Below are 27,595 nucleotides of genomic sequence, written 5' to 3'. Positions count from 1 at the left end.
GGATGCCTAATACAGATTCTGGATGCCTTGTGCCTAATACGGATTCTTCATTAAGGCTTAGCATTACCAGCCCCGAAAGAGTAGTGGTTGTTTTCATCCTTCTGCAAATCATCTACCGTAGCTGAACCGGACTTTCCTTGTTGGGGCAAAGCCAAAACCTCTAATCCCATCTTCAGTGCTAAGGTTCAAGGAACATGGAACAAGCTAGTTCTCATATACCTAAGAGAAACTATGGGTATATCTTTTAAACACCCTGGGTGTGCCATCATAGACTTGGAACATGCAGAAGACCTTCATGTACAAAGATGTACACACCAAGAGCACTCTTCACACCTTCAGGTTCAGGGAGTGAAACTCCATTTCATCTGTGCTACAGAACGTACATTCATTTCCACCACGTTTTTTAAAACATGCCTGTCTTCACCTCTAGTTTATTTCAAGTTGCTGAAATAGTTTCATATGATCTAGCAAATGCAAAAAATATCAATGCGATACAGGTTTGCTGCAATATATAAGCGTGGGAGAAAAAAAAATCCACTAATGTTTAAAGTGGAAAGGATTTGAGCTTTTCCATTCATTCATTATTTTTGGCACAGTTGAGTGTTTACATTTGGTAGTCTGAAATAAATACATTAATATTATTTATTCTAACCATATCTATAGCTATATATAAATTCACCTTCCAGTAAACAAGTACTAGAGATTTTTTTTAATTTTTTTTTTTTTGCTTATAATGATTTTGTAATTTACTTTCTCTTCATTTTATTTAACTTTTTTTTTCACTGACTGCAACATGCTCAGGTTGACTTTCCAGTCAATTTCACCCAAATTCCAACAGGAATTGGTTTATAAATTGGTTCCAACTGGAACTGGTCATTTGGAATTTCCATGACAGGAAATTATCATATGTGCGCTTCAACAGGTATTCTACGTTACAAATTGATGTGTCTAATTATATCTAATGGAGAGAAAAGATAACAGTTTGAAATGAAACATTACATGGGAAAGAAAACACATCTAAGTGTTTGAGCAAACTCGTTTCGTTCTAAATGGAAAGGGCATTATCTATCTCAGTGTTTCTCTACTTCAACAACTTTAAGATGAATGGTCTTCACCTCCTGGAATTCTTTCCTTAAATTGTTAAATTTGCTGAGGTTGAGAAACATTGATCTATCCTTTTTTGCCCTTCTAGAGCACGAAATGACAGCAGCCTGTAAGCATCAAGATGCTTTGTTTGGCCTAGCTATGTTACAACAGCAGGTGGCCAACCGATGAGTACCATTTGCCCCTAGGTTCGTCAATTCAAAGCCTCTGTCGGGAATCATGGCTATATCCTCCAGGAGACCCCCGGTTTCTTTGAGGTTTGTATGAGTCTTGATACGAATCAGAGTACTCTTCTTCCACCAGAGGGTAGTGATCTCGGCTGTGTTGGGAACTGGAAGACAAGCGGTTCCTGCTCTTCCGAGCCCTTTCGTTGTGGTAGTTTTCATCTGAGGTCATTAGACTTCGCCGTTCGATTGGAGAATTCTCGGTAGAATGGTTGCTATGCCTCAGACGTTGGCTCTATAAATAGCAAAGCAGTCAAACATTAAAAAATGGGGGGGTGGGGGGTTGGATGCCACAAGTTCGTGTCACTCTTCTGAATTTGTTGCAAGTTTGTCCTGAAATCGTTCATTTAAGATATTATTGGCTGCTATTTAATATATTTAGGCTCGCCATCTGCTTTCAAAAGCTGAGGTAAGAAAACAGCAGAATGTGGTGCCTAGATTTAATTTAAAATACTTGGCAATGAGAAAAGAAAAATCAGATCTCAGATATACTCCCTGATGAAAAATGTAAAAGCCATCTTTTAAAATTTCAAAATAAGGCCCACCCTGAACAAGCTCTTAAAATAGGCTTCTGTTGATGTTCTAAATTCATCTGCTTTTCATTCTGTGCTTTACAGAAGATCTGAAATATTCCACTGCTCAACTCCTGCTATGTATTACTTAACTTACCTTCACCTACAATTTTTGCTCTATCTATACTGAATGAATTCTTATTTACATTTCTCAGTAGTGGATTATGAAGTAACTTCCTTATCTCCAGGTTCTTCAAGTCAAAGGTATAATCCTTGTGTGAGGGCTAATACTGCAATATATCACTGCTATTTTCTTTCTGTTTGCCGATAATTCTAGAATTAAGTAGGTGACACAGACAGGCAAAGCAATCTTGTCTCCCATCTACTAATATCTGGAGTAACTACAATGGCTAGTACTAGCTCACAGATAAGCTACAGACACTGTAGGCATGTTTAGTACGATTTGGATTGCAAGCTAAAAAAAAAACCTTGGTCAAGGCCTTCATAAGATGGTATGAAACAGCCTTTGTAAACCGACCAGGATCTAAAATTCATTCCTTGGGAAAACAGATTAACAGTGAATGGAACTGGGGCAAGAGTGGGGATTGTGTTAAAGCCATCTAAGTGAGTTTGCTTTGTCCATTTCATTTGTCATTGCTTAGGAGCAAAGTTCAAGAGAAGGAGCTGGCCAACACAAACAAGATGGAAAATGAAAATTTCACAATTAAAAACAAGCATGTTTCCACAGAACTCAAACCGTTGCTCGCACAGTCAACCACTTGCTAAGCAGAAACAATGCTATGTGTAGAACCTGGCCTTAAAATATTACACATACATTCAAAAGTTAAATGCCTTCTTCTGCATTCATGTAGTGACAGAAAAAAACAGACCACTTAGATAGTGAACGAGTATATTAAAAACCATCATTTTGACGAATAGATTGAGTTTGGAGGATTTGCTTAGTTCTTCAACTGACATACAGACTATGGGAAGTGTAACACGTAGTAAAAGCCACACACATTGTGCTGAGTTGTTTAGCGACACTGGCCTTCGTGCATTCTCTGTGCACTTACAAACATAGACAACTTGAACTGATAAGACATTTCCCCCCAACTTAGTAAAACACGTACTTCTGATTAAGGACTATTTACATGCCACGTTTGAAGTGTCAAAGGCCCGCCGTTTTTGAGCTATCCCTGTGGAAAAAAATGTTCAGAATCTTTTTATAATTGGAATAATATTTTATTAATCATTTTTTAAAAATCAGAACAGATGAACCAATTTTTCTGAACTGTTACCTCGAAGAAGAAATGAGGCAAACTATACTAGAGGCAGGGCATTAGCATCATATTAATACACAACTTTTGTGAGTTGATCAACCTGAAGAAAATACTGAAACCAATCTATTTGAAACAACAATTGGTGACACCATAATGTATTTGACATGCTGATCTTTTTAAGAATTTCTCGTGCGGCAGGTTTTTCATGATAAAAGGAGAGGAACTGGTTATATTCCATCATCCCCTTTGATTTACATACAACAGTTTTAATGTTACTCATATTCTATTTGTATCTGAACAAAACTTCCAGAATGAAAGATCAACCAAACTAGCTATGATTGATTTTTCGTAGCTAATCAGATCAGTTAATCCAATGCATATATCTGCATTACCTGTTGGCTGTGGCATTATGATAACATAGAAGGAGTTGTAGATTGATCACTAAATATTTATATCACTTTTCAAGAGACACACCCAGTCAAGATTCATTTTATATTGAGACACTAAATAGTGTTACAAGTTGCATACAGATCTGGAAATATATCTCCCCCACCCCCAAAAAACAATGGAACTAGTATCATACAAAAGGAATTTACACACCTGCCTGATCTGATCGTATGTTGCTAATACTTGCTAGTGAATTAATTAAGTGATGTTCACTGGCAGGTATATTTTCACCCTACACCCTAATTGTATTCCAATGGAACAAACTCACAGAATGCATTCAAAAACACTGTGAGGCTCTTGTGAATTATAAACTGCAGGAGAATTCCCATATTTTTTTCAATTATCAAGTGCTTTATACCAATTAATGGAAGTAACCTCATCTTTAAAGGAAAATGGGGCAGAGTCGCTTAATTCAGTTGGGTGGCTATAGAAATTAAACAAACAAACCAACAAAACCACGGCATGTTTAAATCTCTAGGCACGCTGGTACAGGTGTCTTCTTATGAGCCATTTGGCTCCCGATACAGGATACGTAAGTGCACACCACCAATGACAAACTCATGGATTCATACCTGTAATCCAGAGATCGCAGTAGGGTAAGGGGACAGTGCAGTGGAGCCTAGGTTTCTTCCAAGCAAAGGTGTCATAGGTGTGCTACTGGTAGTGTGTGTAGCACGCCAGTAGGCCTCAAGGTATTCTGCCAAGTGTTCACAAGCATCTTCAAGTTGGTTTTCATCCAGAATAACATCAAACATTTCCTGTTCAGAAAATAAGCATTATATTAACGAGCGTCATTATCAAACACAAACTAGGAATGGTGACTTAAAGCAAAACCCTTGATCTCAAATATGAGTTAGACTTATGCAGCAAGTTGGTTAACCTTAACTAAATCCAAACCTAACCCTAGACTTCCCACTGCAGCCTCATACTGGCAAACTTCACTTAACGACTGCTCATTTCAGTGACTGTTTAAAGTGATGTCACTGCTGAAAAAAGAAATTGACTCAGCCTTCCATCCTTCCGAGGTGGGTAAAATGAGGACCCAGATTGTTGGAAGTACTGACTCTGTAAACTGCTTAGAGAGGGCTGTAAAAGCACTGTGAAGCGGTATATAAGTCTAAGTGCCATTGCTACTGGTATAATAGTCAAGTGCATTTCTAGTGTTGATATAAGGCAACAGATTCTAGTGCCATTCACCTTTTACTCAGTTCTCATCTATTGGAGTAACATCTGAGGATTCAGGATCTTTAAAGAGGAAAGAGAGACCTCCTGTTTTTAGTAGGTCCTATATTTGGGTAGCTTGTGGTCCCAAATAATGCAGGTAAGAAAGAGTTTTGTTTTCCCCTCCTTTTGGGTTCTGGGGTTTCTGTTCTTATTCCTAGCACAATCTCGAGGCTTTGGAAGTCCAGGGTGGCAGGCCACTTGTCTATCCTTTCTTAAAGCAACAGTCAGAATAACTGTTATGTTCTTCTGTGAAAGAAAGATGCTTGGATTCAAGAATAAAATATCTTCTGCTCCCAGAAGGGCTGTTTCAAACCTAACAAGAAATTATTCCATGAAATCTGTGTTATGCAATCCACAGAAAACTCTTCCAATTTCTGTGGATTAACCTCATATGCCAGACACTTTATCCTCTTATTCACCTATATTCTTAAAGTTTAATGCAGCTTTCCTCCTCTTTTGTTCTCCATATCTGTGTGGACTACAACTCCCAGAATTCCTGACCCAAATCTTTTGCTAACAGCAAACTATGAAAGCTTGTAGTCTCCAAACATGTGGAGATTACAAAATTATGGAAGACTGCTATAACTTTATCCTTGATATACTGTCACATTTCTCAGACAGAAGTCTTCCGTGTGCACTTCAGTTAGAATTTACACAGCCAAATTAATAGTTAATCTTCCAGTAACAACTAGAATTCTGAAAAAAAATGTTTGCAATGGAAACAAGTTTTGTAATAGCTGTTTCAGAATAACAGCTAATATCTTTTACACTGTGCCAAATAAAAGAATGAGGACATTTAGAATACAGTGTAATAAAAATGTTATGTTGTTTTTAAAAACTTTTTCTTTACACAGCTCCTACATCAGGACATTCTGTGTAATAAATGCTGATGCTTACAGCATTTGCATAATAAGAGCCGATCTTAGCATCAGCATGTAATGCCATTATGAAACATTCATAAGGATTTGGAGCTGATAAAGGATTCTTAATTATTAATATTCTACTTCAGAATCTAGGTTTACAACACAGTGTAAATTAATGAAGTTAAACCCTTGCTGAATATTAAAATATATCCTCTGTTCAAAAACATACCCAAACTTGCCAGATATACAGAAAGAAATCTGGTGTATACTGTACTGTATAGATGGATTCAAAAACCAATGTTCTCAATGGATTTGGTATGTTAAAGGAAACTATGCATCAATAAATAAACACAGCCATTCTTGACTTATCTCAACAATTGTGACTAGAACATCCATCGTGTTGTGGTTCGCTGGCAGCCTGGGCAGACAGCAGTGGAATCTGACCGTGGGCAAGAACGGAGACCAGCCTGGGAAGGACTCGGACAAAGGTCCGGCGTCCAATACAGAGATGGGGCCAGGACCATCTGGGAGTTGTGTGCTGACTCCGGAGCCTCCGGAGTCTGGCAGCAGTGAGGCAGAGGAACAAGGGGAGCCCATTCCCAGTGCGTATGTACGCAGAGCTCCCAGAAGGCAAGAGCAGCTAAGACAAAAGGGGTGACTCGGGGGTAAGGCTTGGAGGTGGGTAGAAAAGTAGCGGGCTGTTAAAGAAAAGAATAGTAAGTGCAGTAGCTACTATAGTCCTACACCTCACAATAGGCCCTGGCCCTGATTTTTGGCTGTAGATGAAAAGAGGAGAGCTTCTTTGCCAAGACTCGCGACCTATTTTTGAACACATTTGGGATTTGATCAGCTGTCCATTATAGCTCTCATCTCCTGAAAATAAATGTATTGGGAAATAAAGCAGCACTGCATTAATACAAAAGATTCTGCTATCTCTATATTTATTGTTTACGTAAGTTTTTAAAAATATGGTCCTGAACTTACGGGCGGACACTGTGCAAGCTTATCGGCTGCAACCAGCTGGACATTTAAATGTTTGCTCTGCGACTTTCCTCTTGACTTGATCAGCCGCTGTAAAACCTGAAAAGACAATGCAAAGTAACAGTGAGGTTGTTTCGTGTCTGTCAAACTTCTTTTTTTAGTGACACGATACTTTGCATTTTATGCTTCACCTACTAAACTCAAAAGCTTGTGGTAGCTCTCTGCATAAGTTTGTCCTCCTCTGATAGAATTCTCAGTATTATTTCTGGACCTGTGTATTTGACCAGGATAATCCTGCGCCAAGGGATTGGGCCCCCTTAAAACATCGTGTCTACAAATATCATTGGCTGAACTCTTATCTAGGCCTGGACTAGTATTTATTAGCATTTAGCTTAAGAGCACTAGCAGGTGCTTTGGATAATACCAAAGTAAAATAATTTTATCCATATGATCTGACCTCTATAATTGAATGGGATCAAAGAAAAGGCAGAGAAGAATAAAAAAGCATCAACAGGATGATTTCAGACGTATTTCATCAAAGGAAAAGAGTTTGCATTGAAAGTTGAAGGAAAACAAATAATTGAATGAGTAAGTAAAGTACACTTAAGACCAGAAACCAAGACAGTGGAAAATAAAGTCTTCTTTGGAAAAAAAATAATCTGATGTCATAGCATTCTCCACCACAGACCAGAATATTTCCTTAATATCATTCATGGTGGTTTCTAATCAAAGGTATATTTTCTCCACTTAATTATTAAGTCAGTATAAGTCAGTCAAATTCCAGGTACCTCTCAAATTTCTATTTTTAGAGGTATCTCACTTGTGCCCTTTCATGATTTGGTTAGAATGTTTTTCAAGGGCTACTAAGTCCTTTGCATTCTTTCTCTAGAACCTAATAATTACTCGTGGTTTTTCTTTTCTATATGCTCTTGATCATGTGATTCATTCAGATGCTTGGCAACGGGTTCATAGTTATGACCTCTGCTCTGTGTCCTGGGATCCTTTTCTGACAAGCAAAGCCAGATTCACTTGTCAACCAGGCTATACTCACTTATTAACTGTAGTGATTTACTTAACAACTGTGGCAAGAAAAGTCATAAAATGTGGCAAAACTCACTTAACAAACGTCTCACTAAACAACAGAAATTTTGGGCTCAGAATTTGGTTGTAAGCGGTCGTACGTTGAGGACTATCTGTACTTTTCACTTGATATAACCTCTAATTTAGTACATGGTGAAACATAATACATTTTACAGATCTTCAGCTGCTGTGGGGTGGTGTCCACTGAAGAGTAAAATTATATCTAAGGACAACTTAAAGCTACACTATCTCAAACATGGGCTAGAGATAAGGTGCAGGTAACATGTCATACAGCAAAGAAAAATATTTCAACAAGGACAGATATGAATGGAGAAAAGCCAAGAGATAAAGTGGCTAACCTTTGGAGATGACACTTTAACATGGACAATAATTGGAGCTAACGATGTCTTAATAAGTTGTGCAGGGTGATTAATTGTATCTGCGTCTAGAACAACCAATTGCAAGGATCGTGCCAGTTCAAAAATTCGTTCAATCTCACTCTGTACTTCCGCTGAAAAAAATGAAAAAGACCCAGAAAACATGAGTCACATATATTGGAACAAATCAAAAGTACTTATGTTTACACATAGATACCACTTTAGCTGTACTTGCAATTTCTGACACTCAAAGCTTTCAATTGCATCCCTAATTCTAGGTAACTAAAATAAGACACCACATTATTTGAAAAAATAGAAGCTGTGCAGAGAGAGAATTCTCTTCAATTCAAGCTTCATTCTCTCTCCATGCAACTTTGAACTTTGTATACAGTATTTCTACTGTGGTGAAGATCCGTCTAATATAGAGACGTGCCTTCTAATCATTGTGTATTTAATGTCAATAAATGCAAAACCAAACTGAAAGAAAACAAATAATAAACTACCATTATAGGATGGATGGTTAAAAAAAAAAAAGGAAAGGTTTTACCATTTACATACCTTGTACCAAAACATTGTCTCTCCCAGTAGCTTCATCTACATATTAAATAAATTAAGGAGTGGGGCAACCTTGATACTGGAGTCCAGGGGCTCCATGTCTCCTCCCCCATTATCCCCAATTGAAATGGCTTGCTTAGGAAAGAGCAGAACTACTATAATAAAGTACTCTCAATTCCCAGCCCTCATAATGAGACAAAAGAACACCAGGATTGATGATGCTAAAGCCCACTAAGAGACCAAAGGCTATTACTTTCTCCCCACTAGCTCATCCACAAGAGTTGTCAATGTGGTTTCCATCCAGTGGTGGGATTCACATTTTTTTACTACCGGTTCTGTGGGCGTGGCTTGGTGGACGTGGCAGGGGAAGGACACTGTAAAATCTCCAGTCAGAGGTGGGATTTGCCGGTTCTCTGAAATACTCGATATTTCTGCTACCGGTTCTCCAGAACTGGTCAGAACCTGCTGAATACCACCTCTGTTTCCATCCCATGTTCTGGGCTAAAACTGCTGCCCAGAAATATAAGCAATCTGATTTTTCCACAACCCTCGGTAATGCTGATCTACCATCTTCCTCTGAAAGGGAAAGTTAGGGACAGAACACTATTTGCCCAAAGTTGCTGGTCCCAAGGCAAGCTTCTGGAGGACTTGAAGGAGTTACGGGTGGTATCTTTGCTCCCGTAATGAATCACTGAGCAGTATCTTGATCCAGCTCCTTGTCTCCTCTCTTGGCAAGGATCAGAGCATGGCAATTCCATGTTTTTGTAACAGAATACTTCTCCCCTCCTCCACAAAATTGTGGGGTGGGTAGGGGAGAGGGCGCGGTGGGGTGGGGAGAAGAAATAGCCATCACCATGCAAAACTATCGCAATTTATTTCTGGGGGAAAAACTTACCTAAACTGGACCTGGTATTTGACCGTTCAATTATTGCCCTTTTGCTTGGATTATTTAAAACCGATCTCTTGGCAAGAGAAATGTCAGCTGTCACTCTAGTTATTGATATCCTACCAAAAAAACAGAACAAAATGATTTAAATGCAAGTTGTTTGTGAAAAACGTTGAACTGCCTTTTACAACGCAACATTCTAAAAGAAGCACTATATTGTACGATCAGGGAGGCAAGCAATTCTGCTGAAAAGCAAAGCAATTTTATTTACCAAAAACATTTATGAAAAAGCCAGCAGAACACTACTAGCAAACACCATCACCATCAATGCTAACAAACCTAAAGCAAAACAAAGCAAAGCAAATAACATTATCGTTCACTGTTTCTTTGTACAATACATCCCTTCAATTTAATTTCAAAATACAGTATGAATATTTACTTTATTAAAATTATTGCAGAAAGGGATTTCTGGGTGAAGAAAATGAGAAATGATGTGCCTACAAACTGTGGAGACAATGCTGAGGTAAAGAATAGTGATTAGGTGGAAAGCCTGAGGTAGTGGAGTTTCTCTGGATAAGGAGAAGCCAGGAGATTGCCCATGTGCATTCTGGAAGGCAACTCCTTGTGAGGAGATCTGCAGAACTTTGCAGGGTTCCTCACAAGTATGACCGCTGAGAGCCAAGGAAGAAACATCAGGCTCACAGCCTCAGCAGAGCCTATTTAACACTATCTTGGGAGTTCCTTTGACCAAGATTAAAGATTAAAACTAAATAAAGGCAAACAAGGATTTAAAAATAATAAAAAGCAAAAAGCCAGCTAAGAATTTAAAGTAGGAAGGCTTAAAATGAACTAAGGGGACAACTCAGTTTGGAATTACTTGCTTCAAAAATAATTGTTGAAATAATTAAATAAATAATGCATAGTTCTGTGTGAAAAAGGATTGTTTAAATTTGCCAAAGAAAACAATTAGTTAGGCAAGAAAACAATTGTTAAGCAAAGAGATAAGGGAAAGTTAGTTAGGCAAGAAAACAATTGTTTAGCAAAGAGATAAGGGAAATTTATAAAAGAGTGCTAAATGGGTCCAAAGAGTTGAAAATTCAGAGGAGGTTGGGAAATAAAGAAGAGTGGATGGAGGAAAAACTTATAAACAAAGAAGAAAAATGAATTTAAAAATTGAAGAATCTGTACTGAAGATGAATGGGGAAGTTGAACAAAAGATGAATAAAAATGAAGACTCTCCAATGCAAATAAGAGAGAAGCATTAAACCAAGAGATTAAAAAAGTGATGACAATGTGATCTTGATTCAAAAGTGAAACAATTCTGTTTGAGATTGACAGCAATTACTGGACAATCTAGTGACTATATTAAAGAGAAGGTTGATGAAGCCTTTTAAAAATTCAACATGGAAGATGTGGATGCAAAAGTGAACCAATACAAGAAATGAAAAGTCAAGAAATGCACCAAGAAATATATCAATGGACCTTGTTAGGAAGAAGTCAAAGAGAGCAGGTACTACAACAACAGCTCAATATTAAGCAGAGGATTATTAACAGCAGAATACTGCAGAAGAGAAAAGAATGTAAAGTTGAATGTAATGTGAAGAATGTAAAGGGATAACATAATAAGTATCTTTATAAACTGTAAACTGTATACTATAAATCTTTTATGAACTTTTGGCTGAATATGGATAGAAATGAACTGATGATTTTTAGATTTGCCACATGAAAAGGGCTGGGCATGGGAAGAAATGAACTATGCATACAATTTTAAATGAGAGGTAATATTAAGTCTGTATACAACTGCTGAAAGATCAAAAGTTGTCTCTAATTTTTTTTCTTATTGCGCACATTTTTATTTCCTTTTTAAAAATTTCACTTTCAGTACATCACCGTATTTTCATTTTATTAATTTAAATTTTTATATTGAATAAACATTGTATAAAATATTGTATAAAAACCATATGTAATATTTAGGATTGAGAAATCAATCCATGTGCATTTTTATTCCACAGGTTTATTCTATAAGGCTGCAACCACCTCAATAGCAAAAAACTTGATGGCAATCTTCATTGTTACATACAGTATCTTCTCACAAGAGAGGAAGGTGTAAGTACTTTGTAATGCTAATGGGGTTAGGGTTACTTGTCAGCAGATTAATATGGTAACTGGCAACCCTGCCAGTTACCATATTAATTTACTACAAACAACAATTTGTAACAGAATTATTCAACAATATCTATATTCATTACTGTACTTTTTTTACCCAACACACCACATTTATCTTCGAAATATTGGCATGGTGATGGATGGAGAGACCATAGATGGATGCTTAGATGTGTATTTATATCATCCGTATCTATTGTATATCTTTTCAGATGTTATAAATCAGTGCTATCCTGCCTTCGTAAGAAGGGAACTGACATCAAAGCAGTAGAGATTTTATTTAAAGAACCCTACTAAAGATGAAGGAAATAGTCCAATAAAATGTACATTTAGGCATATGTTCAATTTGGCAAAACACTCTTCCTTAGAGCAGAAAGGGTGAAAAAGTCTTTTATGCCGAACAGACAAGGCCGATCTTTATGGGTTATGGTGCTCCTCAGTTTTTTTCACGTGTGGTACAAAAATACAGTCTGCAGAGAATTTATTCATAGCAATCCTTGACTTGCCACTGACAGTTACCATGGTTTTCTATAGGAAAACAAGGATGCCCAGTTTTCACAATTAAATGCTGCACCAAACGACATCTGTCAGTAGGAATGACGAAATGCTTGCTCTGTACTTAATATAAACATTTCCTTCTCATAACCAGGCAACAAGCTTTGGGTAAGTAAGATAATTCAGAGCTCCAGGAAACGGCAAAGTGAAAGTATTAATGAATGCCACCACCTAAACTAACACTCAGTGATATCATGAATTTAACTGCAGAAACATCCAATGGGGCTCCTATTTAACTAAGATCACCTTAAAGGGCTTGCTCACATCTTCTTAGTTGTAGGCATAAGCAAACAAAGGAAGGTTCAATACTATAGTGTATGCAAGAATATTCAGCCATATTTCTTTTTTCTTTGCTAAGTGAGAAGCAATTGCAAATATTCTATGCAATTTATTTAGCCATCTAATTTAAGGAGAGCCAAATTAGTTTGGACCAAACTCCTTACTGGCCCCCGGTTACATCAGGAGATATATCCTACTTGATCGGAACCCTCAAGGCTCATGAGGCGCCAGATGCTGATAATGTCCGGCCAGAAATAATCAAAAAGAATGCTAATTGGTGGGCTCCACTTTTAGCATCTCTGCTTACATTTATAGATAAAACAGGCTGTATGCCCAGAGATTGGGGATTAGCAATTATCATACCAATTTATAAAAAAAGGTCATAGAAATGACCCAAGCAATTATAGACCTATTAGCCTTCTGAGTGTTATTAGTAAATTGTATACTAAAACACCTAAACTACAGTATAGACTTCAGGACTGGTTATTTTTGCGGGGGTAATCAAAGATGAGCAAGCTGGTTTTAGCAAAGGAAGATCAATGGTGGATCGTATCTTGGTACTTCACCATCTGGTTAAAAATTTTTTTAAAAAAATCCTCTCTTTTCCTGGCTTTCCTTGATTTTAAGCAGGCCTTTGATTCAATATCCAGGAACACCCTCTGGAAGAAATTAAAAAGCACTACCAGCGATAAACGCCTCCCTTTCCTCATACAAAAATTGTATGCTAATTCCACCTTGAAAGTGAGGTGTAATCCTCAAGGGACTTTAACCTGCCCAGTAAGGGTACAAAAAAGGGTACGGCAGGGTTGCATCCTGTCCCACTCCCTTTTTAACTTCTATATTAATCCCCTGATCGATCTCTTACAGAACCCAGACTTACATCCTCCTAACGTAGCACAGCGTAAAATCCCAATTCTCCTATATGCCCATGTTGCTGCTATAATTTCACAAACTCCCATAGGACTGAAGAGAGCAATTATGGCAATATTTGAATACTGTAGACAGAATAAGCTGGTCCTTAACTTTGATAAATCAAAAGTTTTAGTTTTTGCTAAAAAAAAAAACCTAAACAATACTCCTGGAAAAATAGAAGGATATAGTTTAGAACAGGTTAGGACATTCAGATATCTTGGGGTGGTTTTCCACTTGCAAGGGACATGGAAGGCACACCTGGATCACACATTGCAAGCAGCCTATAGGTCCTCAAACACATTTTTTTTTTACATCAGTGGAGGGAAATTAGTACCTCCTGCCTTAAAAATTTTGAGGCCAAAACTTTGGCACAAATTCTATATGGGGCACAAACAGGAATCCTTGCAAAAAAAGACTTGCAATATACAAACCAAATTCCTGCCAGCCATCTTAGCTGTACCCAAAGGAACTCCAAATGCCCAGTTAAGAATCGAGGCAGGCATGCCTCAAGCTCAGATAAGAGCCTGGAAGATGATGATCATTCATTGGCTAAAAATGCATTTCTTTCCAGAGGGATTGACCCCACTAATACTGACTGATAACTACCCCTCCCCCTGAAAGCAGGCGACAGACCACAAGCTGGGTACCTATGGGCTCTCACCAGTATTCTTAATGTCCCTAGGCTTTGACCAAGCAAAGCCAGTAGTAATCAATAGAATGAAGGATATGGAGTTTCAAGAAGAACTAAATAGGTTGGTTTGCCACAGCAGGGACAGAATCAAACAGGGAGTGTGGGAATCGGCAAGATATCTAAATGATCTGATCTTCCCAAAACAAAGAATAGCTTTTTTCAGAGCCAGATTTAATATTCTCCTATCAGCACTCCTTCAGGGCAGGTAGAAGAAAACACTAATAGCAGAATGCGTATGTATATGTGGTAAAGGAGAAGCTGAAGATATCTCACATGTTTTATTGTACTGTGAGTTATACAGAGTTTATAGGTATTCCCCCATTACCAGAGAGATCACCAGGGAAGGCGGACAATTTTTACGTGGGCTTTCTGCTCCAGGACTCAAGCCCAGCTATTCCGCGTGCAGTGGGAAAATTATATATATATATTCTAGTTCATTTAGTGAAGTTACAATGGCATTGAAAAAGTGACTTATGACTATTTTTTCACACTTACAACTGTTGCAGTATCCCCGTGATCACATGACCAAAAATCAGATGCTTGGCAACTGGTTCATATTTAGGATGGTTGGCATGTTCTGGGATCATGCAAGTCAACGGGAAGCCAGATTCATTTAACAACCGTGTTTACTAAGTTAATAGCTGCAGTGATTCACTTAATAACTGTGGCAAGTTAAGTCATAAAATGGCGCAAAAACCACTTAACAATTGTCTCACTTAACAACAGAAATTCAAATTTGGTCATGAATCAGGGACTACCTATACTATTAATTGTAATCCTTTCCTGTATCCAGGTCAACAGTGCAATTGTATTTTCCAACTAGTAGCTTCTATTAAATGAAACAGTGTCCACAATTATCCAAAACTGGCAAATGCCTGTATGTTCCCATCTTCGGTTTATCTATAGCTTGGCCCAGGAATATAATTGAAAGTCTTAACCTGCCAGTTTCAGGCTTCAAAGCTGCTCTTGGATAAATGATATATGAACGTATTTGGCTGTTTTTCTCTCCTTCATGTTCTTTAGCTGGTGCTCCTCAACTGCATATGATATATATATCTCTGGCATATACCGGGGGTCTCCAATCTCCAGGCTGAAGCTCACCACTGGGCTTTGAGACTTTTAGAACCAGGCTGTGGAGAAGGTAAGCGAGCACGTATACGCACGCATCCCCACTTCTGCTAGCACATGCGCTTCATTTGTGTGGGCGCGCTTGCCTGCTGCTTGTGCAAATGGAGCTGTGCGCATGCTTGAACGCCCCTCACATGGAACTGTCCTCCCCCCATTGGTCCGCAAAGCCGGAAAGTTTGGGAACTCTCTAGACTAATGTAACTTCAAAGTGTTTCACATCTACATAAAAAAACAACAACCACACACTATGTCTTTCAAAAGTGGCATGAGTCCAAAGTAAATATTCTATCACATAATGTTCTGAGGTGGCAATAAATTGTTTCATGCTAGCTCTTGAAATAAAGTATTGCCTAAGTAGCCTAAAATGGAAGAAGCTACCAGCAACTAACTACCAGCTGCTTTGAGAATTTTTAATTTTTACCCAGCAGAATACCAGCGGATGCCAACAACAGAACCTGTGAAGCTAACATTTGGTACCACAAATCACCTTCAGAGTTAGAACAGTTGGAAACTTGCATATTCACTTTAAAGCTAACAGCCTGAAAAATAACACCTGAGCTTCCAATTGGTCTAACTTTTCCACCTTTCTTCCCTCATTTCTTTAGGGAAAGCCACCGCAGTATTTAAACAAATATAAAGAAAAGGGATCATATGCCCCTATTAAGTTTTGACAAGGATCTTGGCAGTAGCAGGAGGCTGTGTGTGAGAGTGCGCACACATATTATTAGTGAACAAATTCAGAGAAAAATGAGGGACACAAGGTCAGTTCAAAAAAAAGAAAGTAATTGCTTCCATAAAGAAGAACAAACTCAGAGAGATAAGCCCCAAAGTTTCCCCAAAATAAAGATGTTATTGGCCCAACATAATTTAAATTTCAGTTATACTGTATGCTAATGTAGGGAACACGATGATGTGTTATCCCAGAGTGTAAAATGGCCAGCATAATCCTTATATTTATGAGGCTTTAAGCTTTACCCTGTCATTTCGACCATCCCTTGCATCTTTCTCCTTTTAACTTCCCAACTTGAATTAAATGAGTTCCAAAAATTAGGCATGTCAACCTGGACTGGATTGGGTCACAATTTCACAGAATAATCTGGTTGATTTGTATTCTAGCCTAAAGGGCAAAAAATAAGAACACAGGAGGTGAATAGTACAGCCAGTGTACTGGGGTGGAGCAGAAGAAAAAATAATAGACTGTGTTCTTAAAATCCTGTTATATTACTATATATTCTCATATAGCACTTTACCATATACATTTCAATTACATCTCAGTAATCTTTGCAACAGTCTTGATTAATATTTCAGTATTATTATTACTTCTGTATCAGAGAATCATTCCATGAGGTAAAAGCCAAGATGGACTTCAGGAAAATAGGTAAAATACAGTAGTAGTTGTGCTGTTTTTGCAGTCTATACTTCCTAAATATGTATCTTGCAAGAATTTTTTTAAAAACAAAAATGTAATTAAATCTCTTCATAAACTCAGACTTATGTTGGTGTCATTGTTTCAGATTAAGAAAATGTCACAAAAATATTTAAGCAGTAAATTAAGAAGATCAATTGAAAAAGCAGTTTCAAAATTTGGAAGTACTGTCACCAGATTTACCGCACGTTAATAAAACATCCTTGAAGCAGACGGAAGATGGATGGAAGCAAACATGATGCAAGAAGATGTCTTCTAACATCCTGAATTCTAGTCGGAGAGCTTGTATCATGTTTTCAGATTAAGAAGTTCCACAACGGCTTTGGAGCACAAATCACTAGATGCAACTTGGCTATGATGTATATGAATATAAGACACTACTCCCTGCAGAGCTAGTCCTTTCAAATTTACTTTGGGTTGTTATACAATGTAAGAAAGTTGTATTTCCAGAGAGTATAAATTTTCATATTCATAATAAGAACATAGGGACCTTCCCAAGAAACTGGGAGATTTGCTGATCTATATAGGGTAGGGTAGGGTAGGGTAGGGTAGGGTATCAGCACTTCTACACTACTAGCATTTCTAGTCTCCAATCCCTCCTCATATCTTCAGATCCAGATTCCTAAGACCTTACTAATTGCTATTAGCTGCCATAATTTTTAAAAATGTATCACAGTGCTGGTATAAAACAGCTTCTTAACTTGAAATATGTGTGTATAGGAGAATGCATATACATGAACATGTCTAATGTGCATAAGCATCTGCAACAAACCAAGATTAGGTCAAAAGGGCCTAGTGCAAGAAGCGCCATGACATTGGCTCTACCCTTATGTTTTGCAACCTGATGCCTGATGTTTTGATCATGAAGTGATGGCGCATGTTTCACCACTGCTCACATATGATCAATCATGCGCAGATCAGGTTTTGGGACCTGCCAATTCATTGTGCTCTTGACCTAAACCTGAAAAAGGTAGATTTTCTCATATTCAACACTGCCTTTTCCTGATTTCTTAGTCTCGTCTACAGTCCTGTGGTTTTTGGTGGACTTCTCTTATCCCAATAGTAATAAAGAATAGTGCTGCTTCGCTTCAAAACCCAGACTTGTACACAAAGACCCCTTCATCCAAAGACCGCTTCAGATATTAAAATCTAATGCGAGATACAGTATATATCATTCCTCCAGGGGGCAATATTTTCCTGTTCCATCCAATATTAAGGATTACCCAGGGAGCCGGAACAGTAAGCAATCTAAGATGAATGCTTAGAGGAGAGAAAAGCCTGAGAAATCCTAAAGCTGCAATCTGAATAAGTTAATTAAGCCTGGATCTGAAATTATTAAACATGCAAATAACCTTCCTTAAACAAAGAACAAGCAAGATTTCGTTTCAGATTAATAGAACTAGGCAATCATCTACAGATTCATCAGAGACAAGTTCTGTGAAAAAGCTAGACTAATGAGAGTGAATATTTTTGTCAAAAAAAAAATCTGGAAATTTTATAGTGCTCATATAAGTGAGAACCACAGCATGATTAAGCATGATTAAACCAAAGAAATTAAAAAAATTAAATCTCCAAGCTACTTTCTTTTTTTTTTTTACTTTCTTATTCCCAGAAACATTTGTCCTACCTTTTAAATAATTCCTGGGAATTTGGATCAACTACAGTTCTCAGTACTTCGATCATGAATTAGGTGGCAACATTTGTTTTTCAGCACAGATTTTGTACTTTCTTTTCTTTTTTTAGAGAAAACAACATAATTTCATCTAACTTAACTTTACTGAACAGAAAGTGGAAAGCTCAAGTTTTAAAATATCCATTTCAGCGGAAAATATTTTGTTAAAATTCGGTGTATATTTTACAAGTTGAATTCTTACAGGCAAAAATAAATATACTGAGTTTAGTTCTGCAACAGAACTAGGCATAAGATGGCAGATAAGTTTATTAACTGAACAATCCCGATTTTATTTATTTTGGGTATGTATAATACATGCTAAAATATCTAATCAGTTAGTCTTATTAAGTATATATAATATAGTGATTAAAGAAATGGTATAATACACAATAAACAAACAAACAAAGAAAGAAACAAATAGACATATGTGCTTTCGTGCATGTATGCTTCTATATATAATGCTATGGCAGCTGAAATCAGCTACAGAGTACAGATACCACTGACTATCTAGGGAGAACCATGAATACAAAAGGGGGAAAAAGGACATTACTGCTCACCTCCCATCGAACCTGTGCTTCAGGAAGTCAAACAGGGCTTTCTGCATCATGTCTGTCACCTTGCAGAGATTGAAAAAAATTTGAAGTAATAAGATCAATAACAGAAAAAAAGAAACCCCAAGTAAAAGAAGAAAGTGGAAAAGTAAGGCATCACAAATGCTCAAAAGTTCTATATACATTGACTGCGGTGCCTGAGTTAGATCTCTTTCAACAGACATTTTCTAATCTAGGTAGATGGAAAGAACTAAATATTCTGCAAAAGATCCTGGAAGTTTTCTGACATGCCTCCCTCGCCACTTGCAAATGGGAAAACACAAATGTCACAAATTGGTCTGTTTTTTTATACACAAAAATTCTCTGGGCTTTCCAGAATATGTTTGGCAATATTCTTTTACGCTTGCCAAAAAGGATTCCTCTTTGCTGGCTCAATGACAGCTAGTTTTATCTTGTTCCTTTTGCAGGGTGCACTTTTCTGTTCTCCAAATCCCCAAGAAATTGACAGCATTTTATTTTTCTACCGAAATATTTAGGCACTAAGTCTTAATATGTGAAATCACCACCATGGCTGGTTTTGCACACCCAACAGAACCGTCATCAAACAAACCCCATGGCTTAGTGTTATGTATTAATCCAGCTATTATGTCTGGACTTAACCAAGCCATATTTAGTATTAACTATGATTTAGAAAAACAGGCCAACTTTAATCCATGTTTCATGATCCCAGCTTATATCCATAAACCAGGAATAGGTACCCCTCCAGTGGGTGTGGGTGGGTGTAAATCATGGTTTAGCAGTAGATCCAAAACAGACCAGTCTGCATGGAAGAAAGGAAACAGAAAGAGATAGTTTCCACAGTGGATAGGTTCAATTACAAAACACTTCATCTAAAAGTGTACAGGTAGGGTTTACATTACTCCTTCTGTCCCCCTAGATCCGGGGTAGCAAACGGGCAGCCCGTGGGCCGGATGCATCATGCGCGGGCCATGCCCACCCTAGCTCCGTGAAGGGGGAAAATGTGGCAAAGCGTCACATGATGGCAGTATGACGCCGTTAGTTTGACACCCGTGCCCTAGATCAGGAGTGGGAAACTATGGTCCTTTTATGACTAGTGGACTTCAATTCCCAAAGTCACAAGTCACAAAGGGGCCATAATTCCCCGTCTCTGCCCTAGAAGTTTTTCAATCACCTTCCAACTTGGTTTTTCCTGGATAAATGGACACACCGTAAACAAAATATGGCGTTGTAGTCTCCCACCATTTTTTTTTTTTACATCTATGGGACCCATTGCAAAGTCACTGAAAACAAAGATGATTATAGAGGCTGATGCTATGCTCTGCAGAAACCCAGCTCCTTTTAAGTTTTTGTTTAAAATTAAAGACTCTAGAAAGGAAATCGTAGAAGGAAGCAAGGGACCTGGGAGGCACCATGGGAGATATTTTTTTGTGCACTTAAACAGACATTTTTAATTCCAAGTGAGCAAAGCTAAGTCTTTTCTCTTACGCACCATCTGTCGTGCATATGCTTTGTTCCTGTTTCAAGACAAACAGAAATGAAATATTGATGTCCATTTTATCTGAGAATGTATGTATCTTCCTTAACAGTTGTTTTTTTTTTAAAGGAGGGAATGTGTTGCAGCTTTGGCAAAGCCATCTATTCCTCAAGACAGTTCCATTTTCTCTGCAAGTCTTGGTTTATTCATTTCATGGGTGTCAGACTACGTTATCTGATTCAGATTTACCCAGTAATAAACCATTAAAGTGGCTTTGCTCAAACAGGGCACTGCAGAACTGTGTGTCTCAAGTTTCACGGTTGGCTTGATAATAGTAGCATTAAATTCAAACACGTTTGTATAGTTAGCCGAAGGGGGTGGGGGGGAAAACATAAGACAACCTTTAGTTGCTATAATCCGATCCCACAAAGTGGTCAAACCGTTTGATATAGTTTAAAAGAAGTCTGGCATGTCAGTTACTAACAGGCGCACTTACTTCATAGCCTTTTAAAGAAGGGCCAACTAGCACAACTGGTCTCATGGATGGGACAACATCATACGGAGGCAGATGTTCTGTCTGGACAAAAAAATATTTAGTAAACACCAACTTTTTGCAAGAGTACAGTAAGAATTTTTTAGTGGGCATTAGATGGAGCTTGTGCACTTACCACTTTTTGTTTTTGTTTTGCTGAAAGATAAAAAAAAACAACAAGATGATTTTGTTTAATTGCTGCATAGCAGCCACACAAACATGAATTCAGCTGCAGAATAATTTGGTGTTGGGAGTCATCTAAGTTTGAACCCCTGTGCCTGTCTTTCTGCTGCTGCTGCTTGGGAAATGATTCAGTCTCTGTCTTCAGCTACTCTTTCTTTCCACAGGAATGCGACCACCGCTTCAGGATAGCCGCCTTGCTTCCTATCAATTGTTCAGAAAGTTGCACTTTTAATATATATCCATTTCCTCTTTTGTGACTGAGAATGGCAATTTTGGATTATTATCCTCATCACTTAGCAAGGCCGAAGAGGTTGAGGTTGGGTATAATAATGGCATTGGAATGGATGCGACTGGAATTCTCAGAGGCTTAGCATACCTATTTCCTTTTATTTCCTACCAAAATTATCGACTACAATTCATCAACAGGCCATATTTCGGTGATGTAAAGTCAGGGAGCTCTGGGAAGCCATTCAAGAGAGAAATCAAGAGGCGCATAAGCCATTTGTTCACCCTTCATTTAGGCCCAAATAATTCGTCTCCTCTCTCCACTCAGTAATCCGGCTCTTGAAAGCCTTTGACAACAGGTGCTTATCACGGACCATTGTCCCCCGAGACTGAAATCTCAGTAATTGACATGTCTGAACGACAGGTGCAATTGGTGGCACTCACACAAAGCAAACTGGTAGATGCTCCACGCTACCGCAGGTCCCTTTCTCTTGCTCTTTCCCAGAATAAGAATACATTAGACGTATTTTAAATTACTGCCTTGTGCTCCACCTAAGGCACACAACTAAAAGAGGATAATATGGTGCAAAGGTGCAAAGATGGTAACAGCCTCACATGCATGTAGACATCATAGCCGAGATTTTCAGAATCAGAACATTTTGATATAAAAACTTTAATGGGGAGGGGCAAATGTTATTCTTAAGAGACAAACAGTAGGATCTATTTGAAAATCCTTCACAGCTACTGTATAATTATTTTGAGGGCCAGTCCACACGGACACGTTCTTTGTCCATCTAAGAGGCTCACATGACCCTCATCAGCACAATACAAGTTCACATTATATGTAAGACCTCCCAAATCAAAATTATTTGGAATTCATTTCCCCTGAAAACTTTGAAAGCTTACCAGTGGTAGTGGGTGTAGCCCGAAACGTGCCAGACACCATTTCTCCAAGGCTTGAAGATGAATTCCCACTTGACTTCCTATATTATAAAGAACCCCATTGAATATTTGGATCACTGGGAAAACATTGCACAACAGGACTTTGGCATTATTTACATGTGCCTGAAGGGTACACAGGCCATCAGTGTTTCCTTCCGTTCTTAATTTCAGGTTGAGCTGGGTACAAATCTGTATTGGCAATTACTTGGAACTGACTAAGTAAAAGGCCATGAGATTTGAGATTATGCACTAAAACAACTGCCATTATGTTCAAAGAGACCTCTGAGAGTTACACTTAGAACTGCTATACAAAAAAACCCCAGAACTTGATTTTGTTGGTGGAAGTAATTCATTTCATTTGGGTCTGTTGACTCAGATTCAGAGGCTTTGCAAGTGATGGGAATTACGGCCGTTGCAGTGTTCCATGATCACATGATCACTATTTGCATCAGTGGTGGGATTCAAATTTTTTACTACCGATTCTATGGGCCTGGCTTGGTGGGTGTGGTAGGAGAGGGATACTGTAAAATCTCCAGTCAGAGGTGGTATTTGACGGTTCTCTGAACTACTCAAAATTTCCGCTACCGGTTCTCCAAAACTGGTCAGAACCTGCTGAATACCACCTCTGATTTGCATGCTTCACAACCAGCTTCTGACAACCAGAGTCAACAGCAGCAGTCATACAGCAAGTAACACTCACATCATGTGTCGCTCAACGACCACTTCACTTAACAATTGAAATGCCAGTCCCAACTGTGCTCCTTAAGTGTCATTAATGTCATTTGTACTACTTGTACTCTAAGAATTGTCAATGACATGTGGTGGATAATGTTTACACCTGTTATTAATATCATAATGACAAGTTAAAATAATTGTCTGTATACAAAATGAAATGAAATGAAATATCTTGTATTTTATATAAGGAGAAGCAGTACAATCTATAAAAATCGGGCAGACTGATAATATATGTTCTTACAGAGTAACCATATTCCCATCTAGGATTATGCACCATTACATTCAGTAGAACATTTCTTACGTATACAAATTAAATCTGACAATTGGTTTTAGTTTAATAATAAACTTCTACTATAACAAATGAATGCAACTAAGGATTTCTGTAAATTTCTGATTTGGGTTTAAATTTTTAACTTTATTTTTAATCAAGAGCATGAAATAAAAATATTAGAAGAGTAGTTACATCCTCCATTCACTCGGAGTAACTATTTTCAAAATTAGGATGATATATAACCTAGCCCCATATTTATTTATTTTTAAAGGATAGAGTTTGGAAGCAAAAACTATTGGCTGTAACAAATCTAAAAGCATCTGCTACCAGTGGTAGGGGAGTAGATGTTATGACCTGCCAAACAGAAAACATAGAGGCTGATAAAACAAAAACACATTTCACAGTGCAGATTAAACAGAAATGAAGTCAACCTTTCAGCTTATTGCCAATTACTCTTCTGATGATTACTACTGATGGCCAATTTCAAAGCACTTGTGCTCTTAACGTTCCTCTCTCTCTTTAAAAAAAATCTTTAAGCTAGCTTGGTCTGGACAGCACATCAAACTCAGGATGCTTTGAAATAAGCATGATTCTTCTGGCAATGCTTCAATCAGATGATAGCTCTCCATAAACTAGGGCATATTGCTACTGAAATCTTTTATCAATCATGAACTGATGACAGTACTTGGACTTTATTCATTTCCAAGATGTTTCTAAGCTTTAATCTTAACAAAAGATTATATAAAAGAATTAGAAACATGAAACTAAAGATGAATATGTAGGTATTAAATAGAATGCCAAAAAGGCAAAGCAATTGCATGCACAATCAAAACTATCAAAACTAGCCTACTAAATGCTGGTATGTTCCAGATGTCACTGAATTCCCATCTAGGGCAACATTATTTACTATATTGGCTGGAAATTTTGAGATCAGTCAAGTCCATTCTGGTGGCACAAGTCCAGGAACAGTGATCTAATCCTTTATAAAGACCTGAAGTCCCCATTTTGTTAGCCCCAATTTGAATAGTTTCTCATCTGTCACAAAACAAATGCCACATTTTGAGAGCTTACAAGTACTGGGCAAATCACTGAAAAGCCGAATTCAGTTAATATTTAAAAAGTCAATTTTGATAAAGCCAGTATATTATCTTACCCTCCGTGAAAACGTCCTCTCTTCTGTTCTTGCTGGATCCGAATATTCTCCAACCTTAATGGGCTTGGGATGAAGCCAATTTCACAACCTTCTTTAACTAATCTTCCTATCCACCAGTCATTGTTATATTTCTGTAACAAAGGAAATATTTGTTTCTGTCTTTCCTCTGCCCTTCTTTCCACTTAGCTTGGCATGCCTTGTCCTGCTCTCTCTTCCCATTACATACACCCCTTCCCACATTATTGATTCCTGTATAACCTCTACAATATTTTAAATCAAAGCTGTAGCTTTGCTGCTGAACTGTAACCATTAATTTGAAGACGTGAGAAATTATGAAATAATATAGAGAGTAATAAATTAACTATCTTAATAGGCATTTAAGTTTATGTAATTATATTACCATGGACTTTCTAAATATAATTTAAAATATCTCAGATTTAGTTTTGATTCTAGCCCCATCACTTTAAGAAAAGAACCCCTGTTAATTCCATTCAAAGATCAGGTGAATTTCCTTAACTAAAATTAGTTTCACACTGGTGCTCTCAGTAGATTTATCTCCTGAGAAGTGGACGGTGTTCCCTTGGATATCTCATATGAAGTTAGCTAGACTCCCTGCTCCAATGACTTTTTAAAAACATTGCTTGATTTAAAAAAATAATAATGGGAAGATGGTGTTCTGCAAATGGAAGTGCCAGCCTTGAAATCTTTATTTTACAAGAATGTATATGGCTTCCATGTAAACCTTGCAAGTTTTCCTAGAAAATAAAAGCTTTGGATAGCTGTAGCCTTCTGAAGGGGGAAATATATGGGTGCTTTATGAATGGTTATAGTCACCATGGGATTTTATGAATAAGGAAGTATGTCCTAGGGCAGGGGTGTCAAACTCGCGGCCTGCGGGTTGGATGCGTCATGCACTGGCCACACCCATGCCCGGTTTAGCGAGGGGGAAAAAAATCCTCATACGTCACATGACGATGTAAGTTTGACACCCTTGTCCTAAGGGCAGACATTTGGTGACATAGCACCCTCAGAACGACACATTCGCCCTCAAAGGCTGCCAACCTCTGAGTTGTATTTTATGTTGATGTTATGCTACCTCCAGCAGAACTTTCTGTAGATCCTTACTTGACCAAAATATGTAAACATGCATTTATGGAAGAACCAAATTATGACCCTACTTTAGTGTCTTTCCTCGAGATTTCTTTTCTCTCCATTTGCCAATATCCCAGTGCTACAATTTTGTATCTTCCTTTCCCATTTCCCCCACTGGTAGAAATAAATTCACACTGAAGAATGTGTAACCCAATGAATATATAAAGCAGAGGCTTTTCAGCAGATCAAGACAATGAGGAGGTAACTAAGAAGGAGAAAAGCAAAAGGCAAAGAGAGACCTGTGAGATTCACCACAGACGCAAGTTCAAGAGCTGTTATATTAGAAACATTTCATACATTTATTTATTGACAGGGTGAGGGTTTATGAGGATATATTGGGGGAACTACCAAATTTCTAGACTGCTTTTTAAAAAAATCTGTTCTATTTACAAAGTTGATTTAATTGGATGTTACATGAATACCAATGTTTATTTCATTAAAAGCACTTTCCTTATGTTCTTCAAAGCATGTATTCATTTCTTCAAATATATCAACCACCCAACTCCATTGAACTCTGCGCAGTATACATAACCCAAAAAATCCATAAAAATAAATATAGATGCACATGGCAGTATACAAAGAAGAAATCTATCTTCTTCCTATTGATAACTAAGCATGAGAGGTTTATGCATTGCAATAAATATTGCCACAGTCTGTTTAAAAGTACATAATATATTATCTAATGGATGATGAATGAGATATCTTCAATGTGCAGTTATCCATTTTTGCTGACATTTTAGCTTGCTACCAAAGTGACTTCACTTGATGTCTGAACTAGACATATTTAAGGGTGTCTGGTTCCTAAGCACTTACGATCCAAAATACACACATACACACAGCCTCCAGAAACTGCTAATTCAAGTAGTGATAGAACCTTATCAAATCATTTTTCCCATCATCTTGTTCAGGAGAAGGAAGGGGGCTGAGTGTGTGATATGGTTGCACATCGTTCTAATACTTAATTTCCAAGCTCAGTGTCAAACACCAAGGAGAGTATAATTTATGTCTTATTAAAAACAATTATATGTACCATAAAACACTGTGTTTCAGCAATAAGAACCCATTTAAACACTGCCAAGAACCAGCATAAGGGATGGAGTGGGGGATAAAAGGGCAAACGGTCTCTTAAGTATGTACCTTATTTACCTCTCATTCCAATTGCAGGATTCCTCTGGTTATTTGCAATAAATGCTCTTTGTCCATAATAATTAGAAATTAGCATAAAGTTGCAATCGTAACCTAATCCTCCTGATCCTCATTTGAAAGTCAGTTCCATAAAAAAAAAAATATTGAGAATACATCTTTTATTTCAGAAAACCAACTTACATAGCTCCACTTTGGAAACAGATTTTGCCCTTTCATTCCAGATTTCTCCACGACAAAATAAAACATACCCAGTTTCATCTCAAGATTGAATCTGAACATTGGCAACTAAGGTCAAGACTCTGTACGTTCTGTTTTACCAGAACTACCATTCAACTTAAGGATACTCCCAAATAATAAATTAATTTTGTAACGTTGCAGTGATACAGATTTGTAATTGGTAAAATTAGTCTCGCATGGAATAATGAGAAAAGCTTAGCATGAGATGAATCATTTCTATCTGATCAGGGTGGAAGAGAAGCAAAAATAACTAAACCACTTATAAAATAAATGTTCTGGTACTACTTGACTATTAAAAAGAGAGATGGCATTGAAGTCCTATGCATATGTTACCTTCATGTCTTCTAAAATATGAAATGCAAAGGTAGTATTTTTATAAGCAAGGCACAAATCAAACCATTTGCTCCTCGTGGCATCCCGAGGACTCCTAACTATTCACTAAGGAAATCCAGTAGTGCGAGAGCCTATGTTTTGTTGTTGTTTGTTGTTCAAGGAATAATGAATGAGATCAAACCCCACTTGGTCTCACTGAGGCTTCAGAGGTATACAACCTCTAAGCTGTTTGAAATGTCACTCAAGGGAAGCAGCTCCTAATAGCAGTCTTTCATCCAGCC

The 27,595-nt window shown here is 37.7% G+C and overlaps 1 protein-coding gene across 3 annotated transcripts in view; it reads right to left on the bottom strand.

Annotated features, from left to right (window-relative positions):
• Positions 1 to 340: 340 nt before the first annotated feature.
• Positions 341 to 27,595, bottom strand: part of CACNB4 (calcium voltage-gated channel auxiliary subunit beta 4) — a 126,844-nt gene continuing 99,589 nt past the window's right edge. For 2 of the 3 annotated variants that reach the window (XM_087920213.1, XM_026697225.2), the window contains 10 exons: positions 24,447 to 24,577; positions 22,252 to 22,328; positions 21,074 to 21,093; positions 20,902 to 20,982; positions 18,917 to 18,975; positions 9,543 to 9,652; positions 8,075 to 8,226; positions 6,639 to 6,734; positions 4,140 to 4,325; positions 341 to 1,563 (listed from right to left, as the gene is read on the bottom strand). In XM_087920213.1, coding sequence (XP_087776339.1) covers positions 1,303 to 1,563; positions 4,140 to 4,325; positions 6,639 to 6,734; positions 8,075 to 8,226; positions 9,543 to 9,652; positions 18,917 to 18,975; positions 20,902 to 20,982; positions 21,074 to 21,093; positions 22,252 to 22,328; positions 24,447 to 24,577 — 1,173 coding nt within the window. In that variant the 3' untranslated portion in view covers positions 341 to 1,302. Of the gene's footprint in view, positions 1,564 to 2,970; positions 3,037 to 4,139; positions 4,326 to 6,638; positions 6,735 to 8,074; positions 8,227 to 9,542; positions 9,653 to 18,916; positions 18,976 to 20,901; positions 20,983 to 21,073; positions 21,094 to 22,251; positions 22,329 to 24,446; positions 24,578 to 27,595 lie in introns of all 3 variants that reach the window. The other variant, XR_015740781.1, reaches the window with a different exon arrangement.

The sequence above is a fragment of the Pseudonaja textilis genome, chromosome 1 (assembly GCF_049901715.1).
Source record: "Pseudonaja textilis isolate UNSWEBS1 chromosome 1, rPseTex1.2, whole genome shotgun sequence".
In the NCBI taxonomy this organism is placed as follows: domain Eukaryota; kingdom Metazoa; phylum Chordata; class Lepidosauria; order Squamata; family Elapidae; genus Pseudonaja; species Pseudonaja textilis.
The sequence above is the reverse complement of the archived record's forward strand: the minus strand, read 5'-3'. Positions and strand labels throughout refer to the sequence as shown.